The 20,748-nt window shown below is 34.5% G+C and overlaps 1 protein-coding gene across 2 annotated transcripts; it reads left to right on the top strand.

Annotated features, from left to right (window-relative positions):
- The first annotated feature begins 102 nt into the window (after positions 1 to 102).
- Positions 103 to 9,043, top strand: LOC100254749 (E3 ubiquitin-protein ligase-like). 2 transcript variants are annotated; one of them, XM_002277363.5, is made up of 9 exons: positions 103 to 366; positions 845 to 985; positions 1,069 to 1,115; positions 4,135 to 4,197; positions 4,285 to 4,393; positions 4,518 to 4,912; positions 5,179 to 5,286; positions 5,372 to 5,726; positions 8,777 to 9,043. In XM_002277363.5, the coding sequence occupies exons 1-8, from the start codon at positions 361 to 363 to the stop codon at positions 5,682 to 5,684; spliced, it is 1,182 nt and encodes a 393-aa protein (XP_002277399.1). In that variant the 5' UTR covers positions 103 to 360; the 3' UTR covers positions 5,685 to 5,726; positions 8,777 to 9,043. The 2 variants fall into 2 exon arrangements, with proteins under 2 accessions (XP_002277399.1, XP_059593545.1); XM_059737562.1 differs by having other exon boundaries at positions 165 to 366; positions 7,358 to 8,852.
- The last annotated feature ends 11,705 nt before the right edge of the window (positions 9,044 to 20,748 follow it).

The following is a 20,748-nucleotide window of genomic DNA, read 5'->3' as shown; positions in this document are numbered from 1 at the left end:
ATATAAATATAAATATAACATTTGAATTTATCTATTAATTTATATTAAAATTTAAATATATTTATATTTTAAAGAAGTGAGTCACCTAAATAAATTCGGAAGGAATGGAAAGAAATGGAGCGCCACGTGGAATAAGAGTAGTGAGTGGAAGACCGAGCTAAGGTTTTGATACTGTGTGGCTTAGTCATCGCCATAAAAGTAAAACAAAGGAAAAAGTAGACGAGTCTTCTCGCTCGCGCTCTCTCTCTCAATAATCTCTGCTGTCTAGGGTTTTCGATTACCTCTTTTTCCATATCCCTCCTCGATCTACGCAAATTCCTTACAAGTAGATCGTTTCCTTCATCGCTTATCGTATCTTTCATGGAGGTAGTTTCTTAATTTTATCTATTTTTGTCCCTGTTTGGTTGCCGAGAAAATCATCTGCTATTTATTTATTTATTTTTATTTAGTTTCCGGGGGAAATCGTAAAAAATCCTTTTTTTTCTTTTTTCTGGTTTTTGTATTCTCTTTTTGTATTCTCTTGCTCTTTTTTTCCCCTGTTTGAATTTCCTTTGATGTCGTGCTTTTATGAAATTGTTTATAAAGAAGTGGATTTTGAGAACTGAATTTTGGTGAACTTCTGTGACTATTAGCCCGTTTTGGGGAGGTGCTTGCTGTAATTGATGACTTTATTGGTTTTAAATGGTGTGGTTTGGAATGGTTTTCATGACAATGGATTTTTGCTAGTGGGTTTACAGCATTTTTTTTTCATTATTGTACATTTGGCTATTTGGAAGTGAGATTATTGGGGAATTTTTTTTTTTTTTTTTCAATCTGGTGATTTTTGAAAGCTTGGATTTTGTAGGCTCCAGGTATGGAAGAGAGCAACAAGTCCGAGTGCCATTTGACTTCTGCTGCGGCTTTTGTGGAGGGTGGAATTCAAGAGGCCTGTGATGATGCTTGCAGCATATGCTTGGAAGCCTTCTGTGACAGTGATCCCTCGACGGTACATATTGGAAAATGTATTTTATAAATTGGGTTAACTAAATTTTTATTGGCTAGAACTAATTACATCTCTTTCTCTTGTAGGTGACTAGTTGCAAGCATGAATTTCATCTTCAGTGCATTCTTGAATGGTAGTCTTATTTATTTTCTCTAGAAAGATTATCTTATTTCATCAATATTGGTGAATGTGGATGGTTGATAAATGTGCTTAGTCTGTGATACTAAAGTGCAATTTGTTTCATAAAGTCAGTAGCAAACCAAATGATGGTGAGTAAAGTGGATCAAGTGATTGAATTCTGAAAGTGGATGAAGATAAAATAAGGATTTGGACAGAGCACCATTATATGAAGTTATAAGGTTTAGGTTGCCAACATTGGCTCCCCTTCCACTGTTCTAACTTTAAAGTTTGTTTGTTTCTCATGTGAAAGGTGTTAGGGGAATGGATAGATTATGTTGTAATAGATGTGGTGAATGGAGTAAAAACTATATTTGTGGTGTAAATTGGCATGCCCTTACAGCATATGGCCCAGGGTATAGGCTTACACAAAGATTTTGGCCAAAGAATGAAAGGTCAAGAGTACTATAATTGTAAATTGCACCATGTTGCTGAGATGTAGGAATGGTTTGGTGATGATTGATTAATATCATGATTAGTCCTTTCTTTTCTCTTTCTCCTTTTCTTCTAGACTTTCCAAATGCTTCACTTTACATCTCTCCTAGATTAGTTATTATTAAAATGGGTTTTGGGATGTTTTAAAAGCTATAAGCTTTATTTAGAGGTAACTTACACAGACAGATGTAAAAAACTAAAAACAATCATCTTCACTGTGATGATTGTTCTTGACAGAGGAAAAGGAGAGAGAACGGATTGCAATATTTATATGTGATGCTCTTGTGTCTGAGCAAATTAGATTGTTTTGGCATCAGATCAAAGTGTTACTTATGAGTACTTTAATGGTGCCTTTTTTTATTTTTTATTTTTATATATTTTTTTTAAGTCATAACAAGATATTGATAGAATGGTGGATATCGAGTGGTTTTCAGCATCTCTATCATTAGACCCGTTAGTACCACCTGAATTCCACCTGCCTTCATCGTTTCTATCTTTGCAACCAATTGACCTCATTGCTTGTAAACTGATATCTTCACCATTAGACTCCTTTATATCATGTGTGCCAACCCACCTCTGTTGTTTCATCTTCTGCAAGAAATCAAGATATCACTACTAACATCACCTATCTTGATTGCTGTCATTTTGTCACCACTTCACCAATAACATGGCCAACTACATTAAGAAGTTGCTACCATGCCTACTGATTACTTTGATTTTAATTACAGATCAGATCACTGATATAAATAGTTTTTTTACTGGAGATTGGATCAGTTGATGTGATTATTGGTGTGGCTAGGTTGGTTGTCAATATTTGTTTAATGTGAAGGGTTGATGCATCAAGGTTGTAAAAAAAATCATTTGGTAATGCCAATTGGTGGAATTTTTAAGGATTTGTTTTGGGTCTTGTGCACCCATTATTATGTGGAGAGAGAGTCATTGTTTCTGGCTCATCCTTGGAGCTGTGATTACAATTGGGGAGATGGAGGTGAGAAAAATGATAGGGGTGTGAGTGAGTGGAACCAGATGCTCTGAATAAGGTGGTGATAGTGAAATGAAGATGATGTTGAAGACCCGATACAGGTTGGTTTTGCTGTCTGGATGGTGGTTTTGGTGAGTTTGTAGTTGTGGTGATCTTGATGGTGGTTGTATGGTCCCTTCCTAGAGAAGCAGATTGATGCATTGCTGGTTGTGTTCTTTGAGTTTGAGAGATGTCCATGAGAGAGGTTAGGAATCATTTGGTGTATGATGGTGGCAATGGTACTGGAGCATGAGGATTGAACTATGAAGATGGAAATGAGATGATGGGCATGGGGAATTATATAGAAAGAACTTTAGAGGGGGAGTGTTTTGTTTTAAAAAGGTGAGGGTAATTTTGGGACTTTGTTGTCTCCATAAATGCTCCTTAGCTCTAGCGGGGGGCATAGTGTAATTTCATATTCAAAAGGGGAGGTCAGTGTCCTTGATCTTTTCTTACAAAAGGATTATTTAGAGTAAAAAATAAAACTAAAATTTTGTTTTCAAGGTATTGGATTTTCTATTTTTATTTGTTGGCTTTCTTTATTTTAGTGTTTTATTTTTGTTTTCTAACATGACTATGCATATTGGTGGAAAGAGGGTATAAATTTAAAACATAAGGATTATGTTGGTGATTTCCATCACAAGCATCAAGCATTGGAGTAAGGGTTTTTGTCTTCTTCTTCTTCTCTCTTTTTTTTTTTTTTGCTTTGATAAGCTGATGAGAATTCATTAAAAGCACTGATTAAATAGATTGCCCCATGTACATGGCAAGTGTATAAAGGGGCTTTTAGGCTAGGAAAAAAGGGGATTGGAAAACTGCACTAGCAAGACGAAGAAAGAGTCAGCATTCGAAAAGTCCATAGTTAAAAGAAAAAGGGACCAGAGAAGTGAATCCTTCAAACTTGGATTAAATGCTCACTTCTTTAAAAAGTGCTTTGATTTTGCTCCTGCCAAAAGGTCTTAGCACAAGCACAAGGGGGATCAGCCTCCAAACTTTTCTCAGTTTCCTCAAAACTCCCTTGCCACTCCAATAACACCTCATTATATTATATTTTGTCCCCAATAAACTTTTGCAAGGGTATACTTTAGAGATTTATGACTACAATAGAATTTTCCGTGTTTGTTTCTGTTTCGAAATTCAGCTAAGAGAAACTCAGGGTCAATTGTTGCCAAGACATCCTGTTGTATGCTTGATCCTCAATTTGACAGATCTTATTGTCTTCATAAGCTTAAAGTTCAACTCTATTTCATGGATTTTATTGTCTTCATGCTCAATTGGTAGAAGGTTGAATATATTCTTGCTTGATATTTTTGCGCTCATTAAACTTTTCTTCTTTAGATGAGATTTCCACTACCGAGTTCTTTAATTTAATTTTTTTTTAAAATTTATTTTTTGTATCTACAACCATGCACCCATGTAAACCAAAATGAAAGAACTTGTTCTTTTGAATCATATATTTGAATAAGATAAAGAAAAAAAGAAAAAGGCAGTAGTTTGAAATTTTATCTTAATCTTGTAGGTGTCAGAGAAGCTCCCAGTGCCCCATGTGTTGGCAGCCTATCAGCCTGAAGGATCCAACCAGGTTTATTGGGTTCCTTGTCTTTTTGATTTTCATTAGCTGTTGTTACCAACTTTGATAAGACTTGCTTAATGTGAATTATTTTGGCAGCCAGGAATTGCTTGAGGCAGTGGAACGGGAGAGAACATTTCGGTTTAATCCATCTAGAAATGCCACAATATTTCATCATCCAACTTTGGGGGATTTCGAATTACAACATGTTTGTAATCTGCCTGTGCTAGATGGAAGCTTTTCTTTGTGTTCTCTCTTGGCAATAAATTGCATATTGGGTGATTCCACTGAGACTTGTTTTCATGTGGTCATGTTTCTATGTTGTATTGCAGTTACCTGTGGGTGCGAATGATGCTGAACTTGAAGAGCGTATAATCCAGCACTTAGCTGCTGCAGCTGCAATGGGCAGAGCACGCCACATTGCTAGAAGGGAAGGCCAGAGAACTAGGTCATCAGCTCAAGGTCGTCCACAATTTCTGGTGTTCTCAGCTCATCCTAGCACGCCTCAGGCTGGTCCTGCTTCTTCCTCTCCAGCTCAGAGAGGGGAAGATGAACCAGCTCCTGCAATTACTGCTGCTATGCCCTCTTCCCTTCCTACAGCTGTGGGGGAAGAATCTTCTCGGCTTACTACATCACAACTTTCTTCCCAAGCCGAGGAAATTACTGCCTCAGCATCTGGGTCAATTATTCATACTACAAATCAGCATGGAACTTCCTCAAACAATAGGTAATTTCTATGCTTCTATTTGATTCTGAGTTTACTTTCTGACCAGATGAACTTCATAAATATATTATTATTATTATTATTCCTCAACCAATAGGTAGTTTCTATGCTTCAATTTGATTGAGTTTACTTTCTTACCAGATGAACTTCGTAAATATATTATTATTATTATTATTATTATTATTATTATTATTATTATTATTATTATTATTATTTGTGGTGAAATCCTATGTTCAGCGACTGTTTATATTTTAATCATTTTTCTGTAGGAGGTCTCCCGGTCAATCTCTTCCAAGTGGTCAAGATAAAGCAGGACCATCAGAATTTCAATCATTTTCAGAAACCCTAAAATCTCGATTTAATGCAGTGTCAATGAGGTATCAAATTTTCAATCATAAATGAAAGCCAGTCAATAGCTTGTTCAAAGTTTGTTGATTTATTTATGTTTCTTTCTCTTTTTAGGTACAAAGAGTCAATTTCGAAGAGTACAAGGGGATGGAAGGAGAGATTGTTCTCTCGCAATACTTCCATGGCAGATATTGGTTCTGATGTTAGAAGAGAGGTTAATGCAGGAATTGCAACTGTATCACGCATGATGGAGCATCTTGAAACTCGTGACAATAGCAGAACCACCCCTTCTTCTGTATCAGATAGTTCAGAGGATACCTCATCTCCATCACTGGGCGACCAGAGAATGGCTGAAACTAGTGCTCATAATCCTTTGGGTGACACTAATGTACAAGCTTCATGTGCTGCAAGTTCTGGCACTAATTAAGTATATTCCAGTAATGACATCAATTCAATGCATTTCATGAAGGTCCGTTGTGATTTTTAATTTTAGCTATGTTTAAGTAGCAGAAGTGAGTATTATTCCAGGAACTGCTTTAATTTAATGCTTCTTACCTGTGAAGTTAAGTTCTGAGTCTGAATTCATCATTTGAATTAGCTGCACGTGTGGATGCTTTAGCAATGGGTCTGATTTTAACAAATTTTTAAGGATTGTTCTCTGTTTCTGTAATTAGATTTGGTTACATGTGATTTCTACCCTATGAACACTAAGTGTTTTGAGTGTGCCTGTACATAATTTTATATCCTTAACTTTTTTTACTTAATTTGTAGGCTCAATTAAATTTAATATGTAGGTGGTGGAAACCTATGTGACATTTCTAGCTCATAGTCATCTTCTGTTGGTGTGTATGTCAAATATTTCTTTTCATTTGTAGCTCGAAGACGTAAGATTTGGTTAAGAATAAAATGCAATGTATGAGTTTTGGGGTGCTTGGGGAATTGCACATAGAAATCTAGTAATTCTACTCTGATCTGGAGGACATTTTTCTTTTGTCTACTGATCGTGATAGAGATTGCTCCACCTAGAACAAGTATTTTTGGGGTGAAATGGGCATAAATGCTATCTTGGATGGTCATTGCCCTAGTGGGTTGCCAAATGCTGATATTGCCTGATATGTGAACAGTGGAAGGGGACAGGGGAGAGTGGAACTGTTTCTATTATTAAAGAAAAAAATGGAGAACCATTTTTCATAAAAGGTAGGGCTATATATACGAGGCTACATGTGTGAGACAAGCAAAGGGTAGGATAAAGCATGTCCAATTCACTGTTTAGCTGTGAAACGTGTCATGATCTCAGTTTTCTTCATCTTTAGCACTAGGCCCACTTGGCTAGTAGTGACCTCTCTATGTGTATCAAGGCCTTTCTGCAGTCATCAGCTCCCATGCCCTACCCAGCATTCTTTTTCTAAAATACCAAATATCATCCTTATTGAATCCCATCCATATTTATAATGGCACCACAGACCAAAACTAGTTCAAGTGGTGCACCTTACTGGAAAGCACTCAAATTCCACCATTAATATCAGTGGTTGATAACCCAAAAGACCAAGCCAGTATTGTAATGGACATGACATTTAAGGATAGATCAATTGGTGAGTTTGTTGATGCAACATCTGAAGATTTGGTGGACAATTCAGACCCTTCTATAGGATACTTAATGCAGAAAGATACTGCTGCATCTTTGCTTTGGTTAGCCCTACATTCTGAACTTCAACTCTCATTTTCACTTCAAATTGCTTCCTAGCAATAAGTTGGGAAGGATTTTTCTGGTTCTCAATACATTCTTGGCTTTTCCTTTTATATCTCTCCATATTCTCCAAAGATAGGCTTGCTAACAACTTTCTTGTTGAATGCAAAATAGCATGCTAGCCTTCCCACCAATCTATTTCATATAACCAAGGATGATGGTGAACCAAGCTAAACATCAAACAAATTGTCTTAAGGACTATGTACTGAAACCAAACATCCGTATTTGTTAGTGGAACAGAAATGCTATTGGTCCATGGCACCACATTGATGCTGAATATGCATGTAAGCTTCATTCTCAAGAACCAAGATCTGAAAAATAACACTATTTCTCTAATCATTCTTCTTGCTTAGGTGGAATAGAGTGCTTACTAAGGGAAGGCTACTGTGTTCCTTCAGCAGGAAAGGTGAAGGGGTCAACTAACTTGGACACTGATTTGTGCCATTGTTTTCTGTTTCTGTTCTCCCCTTTGTTTCAACATCAAAATGCAAGTTTCTCCTTGTTCATTGATATGCTATATGCTTCTTTATTCTGTGGACCATGAACTCATATATCTATATCTATATATGAATGTTGACTAGTTAGAGGATTAGTCTCCCATACTCAATTGACGTATCATCACCATGTGGAAGCTAAGTGGGGCCTTCTAACTCTTTTCATTCTTCAATGCATTGAGGATATTAGATCACCTTATTTATATGAATTTGATTCCAAGCCACAATTTAGACAGACCTTTAAGCTGAGTCACCAGCTCCTTGAATTTGTTTGTAAATTCCTTAATATCACTCTCCCAAATACGATTTTGCTGATCATAAACTGGCCACTTTCACTTCATCCATCATAAACTGGCTACTTTCACTTCATCCATCATAAACTGGCTAATAGGAGGGTGTCATATGTCTGAAAAGCTTGCTTTTAATGTCCTTTCATCAACTTTGAGGTTTTCCAACAGGATTCATATTGGAAAATACAACTTATCTTTTGACCTTCATGTGATGAACATCAACCCCTGTCCAGAGTATGAAGACACTAAGGAAATCCTGTGAGTCAAATTTTCAACAAAATTTGGCATTTATAAGCTAAGTGAGCTTTCTTTCTTCATTTGGTTGTCAGCCCTGTCATACAGTTCATCCACATCATCTGCCACATCTACAAGGGAACCTTCTGACATGTCAAAAATCTTTTGCCCCAGGGTTCACCCTGAAAGTAGGATAGACAACCGAATTCTCCTTGTGCGACAACTGCTCCATTCATTTCCTTCCATGGTCTGAGTCACTGCTGAGTGGAAGTTATGGTTACAATTTATAAAGGGATCTGATTTGGATTTTGTGAGATTTCTCTATTTCAATTTGTATAGATAGTTGTGTTCATGGTTCCTACTTTCCTAAAGGTCATGGCCAGAGTGACCCATTTGTTTTATTGGTTCTAAGTGCCTTCTCTAGGATTCTCATTGACTAGGATGGATCCAAATCTCTCTGCCAAACAACAATTGAGTACATGAAACTTCCTTGTTTTTTTGCAAATACAAACACCTGTTAGATGGGTATAGCATATGAAAGGTGTAATTATAGGCACAAAATGATAATCAAGTTTGTAGCATACTGAAAATTATTGTACCTGCAAAAAAAATGATAGTCTACTTAAATTTTATATCTTGAATTTTTCATTGTTACCATTATTCAGATAGCTTCCGTTCTTATTTCTTTTACGGAGAAAATTTCCATGTGTCAATGAATTTTCTAACATCATGAAAGGTGCTTCTTTGATGACAGGTGGGGAACTCCCTTTTCAGATATGAGAGATGCTGTGGATGTAATGCTATGTCTCCCTCTTCAGACCAATAGATATTTTTATATCATATGGAAAGAGCGTTAGTAAATGTGATCTGATTTGAGAATAAAGAATTGGAGAGACAATGAGCTCTTTTCTTTGGACATGGAAACCAGTATATATATGATTGTAAATTTGATTAAATATTGAAACCTACTTTTGGATATATTTCAAAGAATCGTGCATGCTTGCTGCACTGGTTTTAACAATGTTGCAAATGTTTTTGAACCATACTGTCAGACAGAAAAATTCCTTATATATTAAACTTTAAATGTGAATTTTACTTTTTCATTCCAACCTCTGCAGTGAGTTATGTCTTAAAAGAATGGTATGTATTTGTGATCACCTTCCTTCTGGGCTCATAATCATCTTTACTCTCAGCAAGTCCGGCCGTTGGTGGGAGACTCAAAGAGGTATTTTGCGGAATGACTTTTTTTTGGTGCCTTTCATCTGTTTGTTGGTTTTATTTATTTATTGGTTGGTTGAATCTTTTTTGTTTGCATCAATGGATAAAAGGAGAGAAACGTGAATGGCAAACTATCCTGGATGGTTATGGAAATTGGGAAACAATGAGAAGCTTGGCTGACAGCAAGACAGCCTGATTTGATTGGGCATATGCCTAGTAGACTGTTCCTTCCGATTTATGTTGAGCATCAAATCATTTCAACGGTTTCGACCAGTGTTTAATTTCGTTGTCCATTTCGTAATTGGGGAGCTCAGAGTGTGTTTGATAATGATTTAAGGAAATGTTTTTAGCCTTTTAATATTTGAATGAAAAAAAATTTGAATGAAAAAAAATTTGGAGTGTTAGAAATGCTTCCCGTTTGACATTGATTTAAGGTAACCGTTTTTCTCGTTTTGCATGTCACAATTCTGATCCTCGAACCTAATTTAGACCTTTGGCAAAAATCCGTGCTGTTACGAATGAAATAGAACTTGGACGTGTGGATAAATCACAAATAAACAAAACTAGTTTTGCAGCGGAGTCACCTGTCTTACATGTATGAGTTCCTTTTCATAAGCATTACCCTTCAATTCTGGACTCTGACCGTTTTAACATCTGTATTTTAGGTTGTAGGTGTCAAATTAATTTTAGACTTGAAACTGTTAAAAGTAGACATCTTTCCTTTTAGACATAAAATATTAATTATCAGTTATGGTATTTAGCATTTTGAAGATCATGATTTTAAATTAACACACTCTTGAAAGTTTTTTGGGTGGATTTGGTTTCAGTGCGTGTGCTGAACACCTCTAAATATGAATGTGTCACAAAATAGGTTTACAACTTGTTTGAATCTCCATGTGAGTCAAATGTACTAACTTGAAAGGCACTAGGTTAAGTAGGCAAGCTGTAGTGTCCAAGGCATATCACTAAAAGGATATGGGAAGAGATGAGAAACTCATCTTAGATCTCTCCATGTCCATTAATGTTCGATTTCTTCTTTCTACTACTCCATTTTGCTATGAAGTTCCTTGTGCATTTAATTGAGATATGATCTCATACTCTTTAAGGATAGAATCAAACGGGGTGGACATATACTCACCACCTTGATCAGATTGAAGCGTCTTGATATGATTACCTAATTGGTTTTTCGATTCCGCGTTAAATTCCATCAATTTATCAAGATATTGAATTTCCTATGCATTAAGTAAATATATCCAAACCTAGAGTAATTATATGTAAAGGTGAAATACTTATACCCTCCTTGTGCATGCAAATTAAAAGATTCATACACTTTAGTATGCACCAAGTCCAAACACACCTTCGCTTAATATCCCTTAGCAGTAAAGGGCTTCTTAGTCATTTTATTTTCTATATAGTTTGTAGACTAGAAGATCCTTTGGAATTTAAGAGTGCAATTTTTTAGACTTAACCAATCTTTGGATCCTAATTAGATTAATATGACTTAGGCGTAAGTGTCAAAATTGTGTTTGATTAGTGTTAGGTTCCTTTCTTTTAAGTGAGATATGATTATTCTTATTACTTAGCAATAATGATAATTGAGTTACATGAAAAGACTATCAACCAATGCTTTTAAGCATATAAATGAATCATTGATTTCAATAATAACTTATTTAGTGAAAAAATCGAATAATTTGATTACATGAACTAGAAATTGAAATCAAATTCTTTCTAGACTCAAGAATATGAAGACAATCTTTGAGTTCTAGAAGACAAGTTTTCTCTAAGATAAGGGTAAAGTCTTCTACTACTTGCACAACTATCCTTGCATTAGAGGTTAGAGTCAAGTACATGTCCTTGTCATTCAGACTTATCCTTGGTTGTAAAGAATTACATATATGATTAGTGGCCCCAAAATCTATCCACCAAGAGTTGAGGGAATCCCCACTAAACAAAATTCAACTAAAAGTGAATGATGCATACCTTGTTTTTTCTTTGGGAATTTTGGGCACTTATTTTTCTAATGACCTTTCTTTCCATTAAGGAAGCACTTTCCATTCCCTTTGCTCTTCTTATTGTATTTCTTGAACTTTCCCTTTTGTTTGGTGCTTTTAGAATTCTTCCTCTTTTTCTTCTTCTTCTTCTTGTTAGAAGAAGTTAAAGAACCCTTGACTTCCATATGAATAACCTTTTGGTCTTTGAGAATCTCCTCATTAGATTTTGGTAAGTTCATTACTAGCTTATTCATAGTATAGTTGAGCTTGCACTATCTAAAGGAAGCCGATGAGGTCTTTAAGACCATATCAACCTTAGTTTCCTCATTAATTTTTGCTTCAAGGATCTCCATCTCGTTTAAGAGTTTGATCATACTAATAATATGATCTCTAATGGGAGTTCCTTTTGACATCCTAGTGTTTATAATAGTCTTAAGAGCGACATGTCTTACTAACTTGCCCTTGTCACCAAACATCTCTTGTAGACTCAAAAGAATATCATAAGCTATGACCATAGACACATGCTACTATTGCAACATGTTATCCAAAGATCTAAGTATGATACACTCAACCTTTTGATCCACCTTATGCCACCTATTATATATAGCTTTCTCTTAGTGTGTGGAATGTTCATTAGGGGTATTGGGAGCAAAATCTTGAGTTACCCATTTTAGCTTCTCTTATGTAAGTAATATGTCCAAATTTCTTTTTCAATCTACATAGTTGGTCCACTCCATTTATTAATAGTGAGAATGAAATTAATTGGATTATATGACATGATTTCTATAACAGAAAAGTAAACCATGCATTAATAAATTAAACATTCACCACAAAAGCAAGTAAATAAATTTAGCGAAAATATAAAACTCTTAAGACTACATATCCTTTTGCAAGCTATCCTAGTATCATAAGAATCAAGCCTACAATGTGTAGGTCATGACCTTATTACTAGTTAGAGACCCTCTCAAACTGATCTTCTTGCCTTAACCATGGGAGGTATCTAAGGCAAGATCAACATACCTTTTTAGTATAGCCCTTGGACTATGCAAATAGGAGACTATGGTGGAGGATTCAACCACTTCATATCCTAGTTAAGTGTGTAATAATCGTCCTTGACATTAATGCCACCAAGTGAAGAACTCTACCGTTGGGGTGGTTGCTCCCACTACAGACATGTAGTCTCATCCGTATGAAAATTTCATATCCCTTGATTCATTGGGCTTAGCCCACTGTTGGGATGGTGATGAACCCAAATCAAGATGGGCTTGACAATGGAGGCCATGGACTTTGGTAAGGCCCTCTTCCACATAATCGTTTGCAAATAAGAGCTTTTAATTGAAATTAATAATTCCTTAATGGATATAATATTCTCTATGAAAATCTTCCAAAAAATGTTTATTTCCTAAATTGGAGCTTTAATGTAAAAGAAGAGAATTTGAAAATCCAAAAAATTTCTCCATAAGACAATTTTTTATTAAAATTGCAAGGAATTCTAGATATTTTCGTTCCCTATCACAGGACCAAGTTAGGTGTATGAAAACTCCATAAGGTTTCTAGATCCTACGCAACGAAAGCAAATATAGAAAATGATCTAGATGTGTGCATTAGAAAGCATTACCTTTGATTTGAATGTTCACAAATCAATTCATTTCGATGAAGACACAAATCAAAGTAGTCGAAAGCCTTGTAAACCCACAATCTTCCGCCCAATGACTTAACATCGATCCTTGGCACTCAAATAGTGAGGTATATGAAAGAGTGGAAGTTCAAGCTCTCTCTAGTCTTTTGATGGTGGAAGATGACTAATTAAAAACTTTAACCCTTAAGGTATATTTATAGGGTTTCCCATTGGGCTTAAGTGACTTGAGCCCATTAAGGGTTTGAGTCACTTAATCTTAGCCCAAAAAAAGGTTATAAATGATTAATTAACCTAACATTCCAATTAATTAATTAACCCAATCCAGTGATACCGTTCACTAATCTTGTATAATCTTGCATAATTACCAAAACACCCTTATGCATATAAGTAAACCTAGAGCTTATCCTATTTTCATAAATCTTGATATCAAGGTATATGAGCTTAAAAGAGGGCTATTAGGACCCATAAGAAAATATTAGCTCCCTCATAATCCAATTTTGAAGTTGATTCAATATCCTATTGTAGAGAATTAATTGTATTCTAGTACCTTATGTAGATAATAATGTGACAAAATTCAAGTCCATGACCTCTTATTCATTGCATGTAAACTCTCCATGAACTGGTGTCCGTAATCTAACTAGGTAGTGCTATCACCTACAAGATTACCTTTCCAATCCTTAAGTTATAGATTCCACCTATTATGTGATCAATTGACATACTCTAAGCTCTAAGGAGTATATGTCAAATTTTCATTAAGGAAATGCTATGACCATAGTTTTTTAGATCACGTCTTTTAGATTACTTAAGGGGACACACTATTTCACTCCCATGAAATATCATGGTGCCTTTATTGAGAATACTTGTTGCCACTATCCTCCATCAATAGTGACCCAATTCATAAGGATTTGTGACCACCTTAGGAGCTCACCTATAGGCAATGTTTGAAAATTCACGATTTTTCATTGAAATATCAAAGATAAAAACCGCTTATCGATGGTGGCCATAACGAAATCAATTAGTGATAATCGGTTCGACGATTTCGCCAAAAAATCGATAAAATTGCCGATATATTAGAATTTATCGACTTTTTTACTAATTTTTTGGGAAATTTCTTGATTTTTTCGATCAGTCAACTGATGGTCAACGCGTTGCTTGCCCCTTTAAATTTCAAATTTTTTAGGTTTACGTTGCTGTTAGGTAGGTTCGATTTATGTTATTGTAAGGCAGATTCAAACCCAGGCCAAAAAGCCTGGGTTCAAGCTTGGTTATCATTGGGCCAAGTTTTCCCTTGTTAATATATGATGATAATAAATATGTTAAAGTACATTATTAAAAAATAAATAAATAAATTTTATTTATTTAATTAATAAATGTATAAAAACCATCATTATAATTTTCTTAATACTTTTTTAATATCATTTATATGATAATTAAATATTAAAAAGTCATATATGCATCATCATTTTATTTTACATTATTGAATGCATTTGAATTAAATAAATTATAGTTTTAATATTAAATGTATCATCATTTATCTCATTAATCATATTTAAAAAAATTACTATCACTTCACTTTTAATTTTTTTTTATATTTATTCTTTTAATTTGGAATGTTTTTATTTTAAAATATTAAAAATATAAACTTATTCAAAAAAATACTAAAATAAAAAAAATGAAGTTCTAAAATTTTATAAATTAAAATTAATTTAATTAGATAAATAATAAATTATTAATCGATATATCCTTACTTACCGATATTTTTCTCTTTGATCATACCTATGCCAATTACACTTAGAAAATAACTTAACATGTGTATTTTTATTTATTTTATCATTTTTTGGAGTTTTTCTAAATATTTTCATGAATTTTGAATAATTTTCACCTTATCAATATTTTTGTCAAAATATCCATCGATATTTTCGATATATCCATAAAATCTAAGTACCGATATATCCGTATTTACCAATATTTCAAATCATGTCTATAGGTCAAAGCCTCTTGTTGACTTGACTTTGACATAAGCTCAACACCTTCTCAAGGTTGAGAGTCCATGCAGTATAGTAGCATGGTGAATCATGATAACTGATAGCCTTACTCATGATTCATCTTAGGTCCTATCCAATGTGTAACCGTACACACTAGTACACTTATCATGGGAAACCCATCCTGACAGCCAAAACATGTCATCCTTCCAATTAGGAGGTAGTGCACTATAATCTCTATTGGATTGCCCAAATCCATGAATTGATTATGAACAACTTATCATCTCGCAATGAACCCATAATTGGTATCCTCTAGGCAACTCTTAATGCATCAGGTCATGTACAATGCAAGTGATATGGGAGTGTACGTTCAGATAACTAATTAATGTATATGGGATAATAAAGAGAAATCACAAGAAACATAAATAAATAAATAAATTTATAAATGAATCTCAATATGTTACTTCATATCATGCTCTCTAGGGGTTCTATATTAACAAACTCCCACTATCCTTAAAACATGCTAGGAACATATCTAACACCTAAGGTATCCCTATGACCATCAAAGACTCTAATAGATAAAGTCTTCGTGAAGGGATCCATAAGGTTTTCTGTAAAAGCTATCTTCTCCACAACGATATCTCCTCTCATTACTATCTCACGTATCATGTGGTACTTTCTCTCTATGTGTTTACCCTTCCGGTGATTTCTTGGTTCTTTAGACTATGCAACTACCCTACTGTTATCACAAAATAGTACTAGGGATGATACAACTAAGGAAACTATCCCAAGTCTCAACAAGAACTTTTGAAGCCAAATGATTTCATTTACTATTTCAAAAGCAACAACATACTTGGAGTCCACAGTGGAGTTAGTAATATAAGATTTCTTCACATTTCTCCAATTGACAACCTCACTACCTAAAGTGAATGCAAACCCGAAGATAGACTTGCTAGAGTCTTTATCGTACTAAAGTTCGAATCCATGTACCCAAGGGTTAATAACTCATCACAATATACACCAACATATAATCTCTCATTCTCCAAAGATACTTGAGTATATGCTTGACCACCGTCCAATACTTCATGCCTGGATTAGATTGATATCTACTCACTATTCCTACAACAAAGCAAATGTCTAGTCTAGTACATAACATTACATACATAAGGCTACTCACTGTTAAAGCATAAGGTACTGCCTTCATGAGATCTTTCTCCTTAGTGGTCTTAGGACTTTAATCTTGAGAATACCTAAAGGGTAGCAAGCATTTCTTTGAGTCCTACATCATATTTGACCAAAAGCTTGTCAAAGTAGGTGGTTTGAGACAACACAATCTTCCTATTAATCTTATAATACTAAAAAACCTTAATTAATCCCAATAATATATTTCACCTCACCTAGATCTTTCATTTGCAATTAAGTAGATAACCAAATCTTGATTGATGATAATAACACTACATTATTCTCAATGAGTAGAATCTCATCAACATACAAGACTAAACACCACTTTGTTTCACTATGTTTTCTTGTACATACAAGGCTCATCCTCGTTTTGATCAACAAGAGTCTTGATAGCCTAATCAAAATACTTATTCCATAAGTGAGATGCTTCTTTTAATCCATAAATGGATTTTTGTAACTTGCAGATAAGGTATTTTTCGCCCTTTGCTATGAAACTATTAGGTTGGATCATATATATGCCTTTTTCAAAATCATTGTTCAAGAATGTTGTCTTGACATTCATTTTCCATATCTCATAATTAAAATGTGTCGTAATGGATATGAGTATTTTGATGGATTTAAGCATGGCTATTGATGAAAAGGTTTTCTTACAGTGAAAATTAGGTTTCTGACTATAACCTTTCACTACCAGCCTAGCCTTATACATCTCAACCTTTCCATATACCTTTCTTTTCCTCTTATAGACCCATTTTTACCCTATGGATTTTATCCCTTCAAGTGCACTTCTACAACATCCCAAACTCTGTTAGAATACATAGTTTCACACTTTGCCTTTATAGCTCCTTACCATAGAATAACTGTTATGATAGAACTCTTAAATCATGACATAATATAATCAACATGCATATTTTTATTATTTATTTTCATAAAGCTCTAGTTCACTTTTATTTATCTTATTTCCATGCATTATACCTTGCAAACACTCTGACCAACATCTTTTGCATTGTACGTGACTTGAGTGCATTAGGGGTTATGGAAGATTCAAATCATGGGTTCATTGCAAGTAGATGACTTATTCACAATCGATTCATGAGTCTAGGTAACCTATTAAAGGTTGTAGTGCACCACCTTCTAATTTGAGGGATGGTTGGTCTTGGTTATCAGGATAAGTTTCCTATGGTGAGTGCACTAGTGCATATGGTTACTCATTGGATAAGACCTATAGTGAGTTATGACTTAAGCTTATCAAGTAGTCATGATTTCACCAAGTAGCTTCAATATGGAGCTTGTGCTAAAGTTAGTAGTGGTTTTGACTTATGGGTGAGATCGTAATCTAATCATATATTCCCTATGGATTAGGTTACTATTGATAGAGACTAATAGCAATAGATATTCTCAATAGAGGTGCTATAATATCTCATAGGGTTAAGACATAATGTTTCCTTGGGTGATTCTAAGGTGTTCAAGTAAACTATAACCATATTAGTTCCTTAAATGGAACTTGACATACGCTCTTTGAGAGCTAAAATATGTCAGTTGAATACACAATACAAGAATCTATAACTCAAGGATAATGGAGGTAGTCATGAAAGGTTGATAGCTTTCATGTCGTTAGACTATAGATACCATTTCATGGGAAGATTGAATGTAATAAGATAACAGGTCATAGACTTGAATACATAGTGTCTCCTTATTATTTACATAAGATACTAGAATTCATTTGATTATCTATAGTAGGATGTTGAATCAACTTCAAAATTGGATTATGAGGAAGCTAATACTCATATGGGTCTTAGTGATCCCTACTCTAAGCTTATAAACCTTGTTGCCATGGATTATGAGGGTTAGACTAGCTTTAGGTTCAATTTTGTGCATAAGGGTGTTTTGGTAATTATGCGAGATCTCTAGATTGGGCTAATTGATTAATTACTAGGCCATATTGGGTTAATTAATTAATTATGACCCATTTTTGGGTTTAATTAAGTAACCCAAGCCCTTATTAGGCTCAAGTCACTTAAGCATTGAAAGGAATCCTATAAGTACCCCCTTAGGGGTAAAGATTTCCATAACTTTTTCTAGAGATTCGTCTTCCACCTTCAGATAAGAAAGCCATAACCTCCACCCTCACTTTTAACCTCACCAGAAGTGTGTCAAGATCAAGGTTTGAAGCATTAAGGGAAAGACTTCAGGTTTACAAGACTTCTACAACTTTGTTCTTTATCTTCATTGTGTGAAATCGATTCGGGAACATTTGAATCTGAGGTATGTTTTTCATTAGCATTTTCTAAATTTGTTTTAAGTTTAAAAATGCATTTTCTCTATTGTGCATAGGATTTAGAAAAGCCTAGGATAGTCAAGCATATTCCTAATATTGATTCAAGATTAGGAAACAGAGTGATCCTGGTTTTTCCCATCAATAACATCATCACTGCTCATAACTTCATCGTAATCTATGGGATATGTTCCTTTGAAATTACCTCGAAAGACTTTCCCAAATACATGAACCTATCTAGTTGTATGATAACCCTTCAGTATGATGAGGCTTTCGTGTACTAGAATTAACAGGAATGGTAGGTATAGGAACCTTTGGACCCAGAGTCTTTTGTGCTAATATGAGAGTGTCTTTAAGTGTTCTCTAGTTTTATTTTAGAAATATGACATTTGCATTAACAAATATCTTCTAGTTAACCTGACTATAAAAGTAATGCCTTATCATTCCTTTTGGATAACCTATAAATTCACATACTATAGAACTTACTTTTAACTTGTCTACATTTGGCTTTAGCACATGTTTTAGACACCACTAAATGTGAATGTGTTGCAAACTGGGTTTGCAAACTTTCCACATTTTTGTGGGGGTTAAAGGTATTGACTTGGAAGACACTAGGTTGAGAAGGTAATTCGTAGAATCCAAGGCACATCCTCAAAAGGATACATGTAGTGATGAAAAACTCATCATAGATCTCATAACCTCCATTAGTATTCGATTTATTCTTTCTACTACTCTATTTTTCTATGGAGTTTTAGGTGCACTCAATTGGGATATGATCCCATGCTCTTTAAGGGAAAGAATCGAACAAAGTAGATATATACTCACTAACTTGATCAGATTGAAGCACATTTATATGTTTACCCAGTTGTTTTTCTAATTCCACCTTAAATTAAATAAATTATCCAAGGCATCAAACTTCCTATGTATCATATAAGCATATTTGAACTTGGATTAATAATTTGTAGATGTAATGAATCACTCATACTCTCCCCATTCATGGACATTAAAGGCCCATATTTGTCAGTATGCACTAACTCTAAACACTTCTTGACTTTATATCCTTTAGTAGTAAATGACCTCTTGGTCATCTTACTTTTTGTACAGGATTTGCAAATTGGAAGATCCTCTGGAATCAAAGATGGTAAAATTCTAGACTTAACTAGTCTTTCAATCATATTTAGATTAATATGACCTAGGTGTAACTCGTAAGTGTTAAAGTTGTGTTTGATTAGTACTAAGTTCCTTCCTTTTATGTGAGGCATGATAATTCTCATTACTAGGCAAAATAGATAATGGTGATACATGATAAAGATTATCTATCAATGATCTTAAGTATATAAATGAATCATTCAATTTAATAAAAACTTGTATATTATTAAAAAAAACACTAAATAATTCAGCTTACATCTAAAAACTAAAATCAAATTCTTCCTAGACTCGGGGATATAAAGACAATCTTTTAGTTCTAAAAGATAACTATAAGATAAGGTTAATGTCTCCCATAGCTTGCACAACAATCCTCACTTTAGAAGCTAACGTTAGGTACATGTCCTCATCATTCAGGTTTCTCCTTAGCTGAAACAGTTGTAAAGAATTATAAACATGGTAAGTGGCCCCGAAATCTATTCACCAAGAATTAGTGGAATCCACCACCAAACATGATTCAACTAAAAGTGAATGATGCATACCTAATTGTTTCTTTAGGAAAATTGGGCACTCATTTTTCCAGTGGCCTTACTTTTCGCAGACAAAGTTCTTGCCTTGTCCCTTACTCTTCTTCTTCTCTTTACCCTTGAAATTTCTCTTCTACTTAGTGGTCATCAAAGTGTTCTTCTTCTTTTGGCAAGAAGAAGTTGAAGAACCCTTAACTGTCATATGGATGCCTCTCTGGTCCTTGAGAATCCCCTCAATTGTCTAGAGTTCTCTCATCAGTTCAGTTAAGCTTATCACTAACTTATTCATAGAATAATTAAGCTTTAACTGCTTGAAAGAATTCAACAAGGTCTTTAAAACCATGTCAACTTAGGTTTCCCCATCGATCTCAACTCCAACGATCTCCATCTCATTAAATAGTCCAACCATATGAATCATATAATCTTTAGCAAGAGTTCTTTTTAACATCTTAGCATTTATAATAGTCTTAAGGGCAACTTGCCTAACTGACCTATACTTATCACCAAACATCTCATGGAGACTGGTAAGAATATATAAGTTGTTGGCATGGTAGAAGATAACTAACTAAAAACCCTAACCCCTAAGAGGGTATTTATAGGGTTCCTTATTGGGAATCCAAGATTACTTTGTTCCCATGCCCTGGATCTCGTAGGGTGCATGGACGCATCTATCCTTAAGGATCTCTAAATCTAACGCAGTAGAAAATAATTGTTTCAAAAACCATATTAGGATAAAAATCTAGAGAAAAAGTGCCCATACCTGGATCTG

The sequence above is a fragment of the Vitis vinifera genome, chromosome 6 (genome assembly GCF_030704535.1).
Source record: "Vitis vinifera cultivar Pinot Noir 40024 chromosome 6, ASM3070453v1".
NCBI classification, from domain to species: domain Eukaryota; kingdom Viridiplantae; phylum Streptophyta; class Magnoliopsida; order Vitales; family Vitaceae; genus Vitis; species Vitis vinifera.
This window is presented reverse-complemented; position numbering and strand designations above follow the sequence as displayed.

Coding starts and splice junctions, on each gene's coding strand:
- LOC100254749 (XM_002277363.5), top strand. Junction 1,116..4,134: donor CTTCAGTGCATTCTTGAATG/GTAGTCTTATTT, acceptor TTAATCTTGTAG/GTGTCAGAGAAGCTCCCAGT. Junction 4,394..4,517: donor GGGATTTCGAATTACAACAT/GTTTGTAATCTG, acceptor GTTGTATTGCAG/TTACCTGTGGGTGCGAATGA.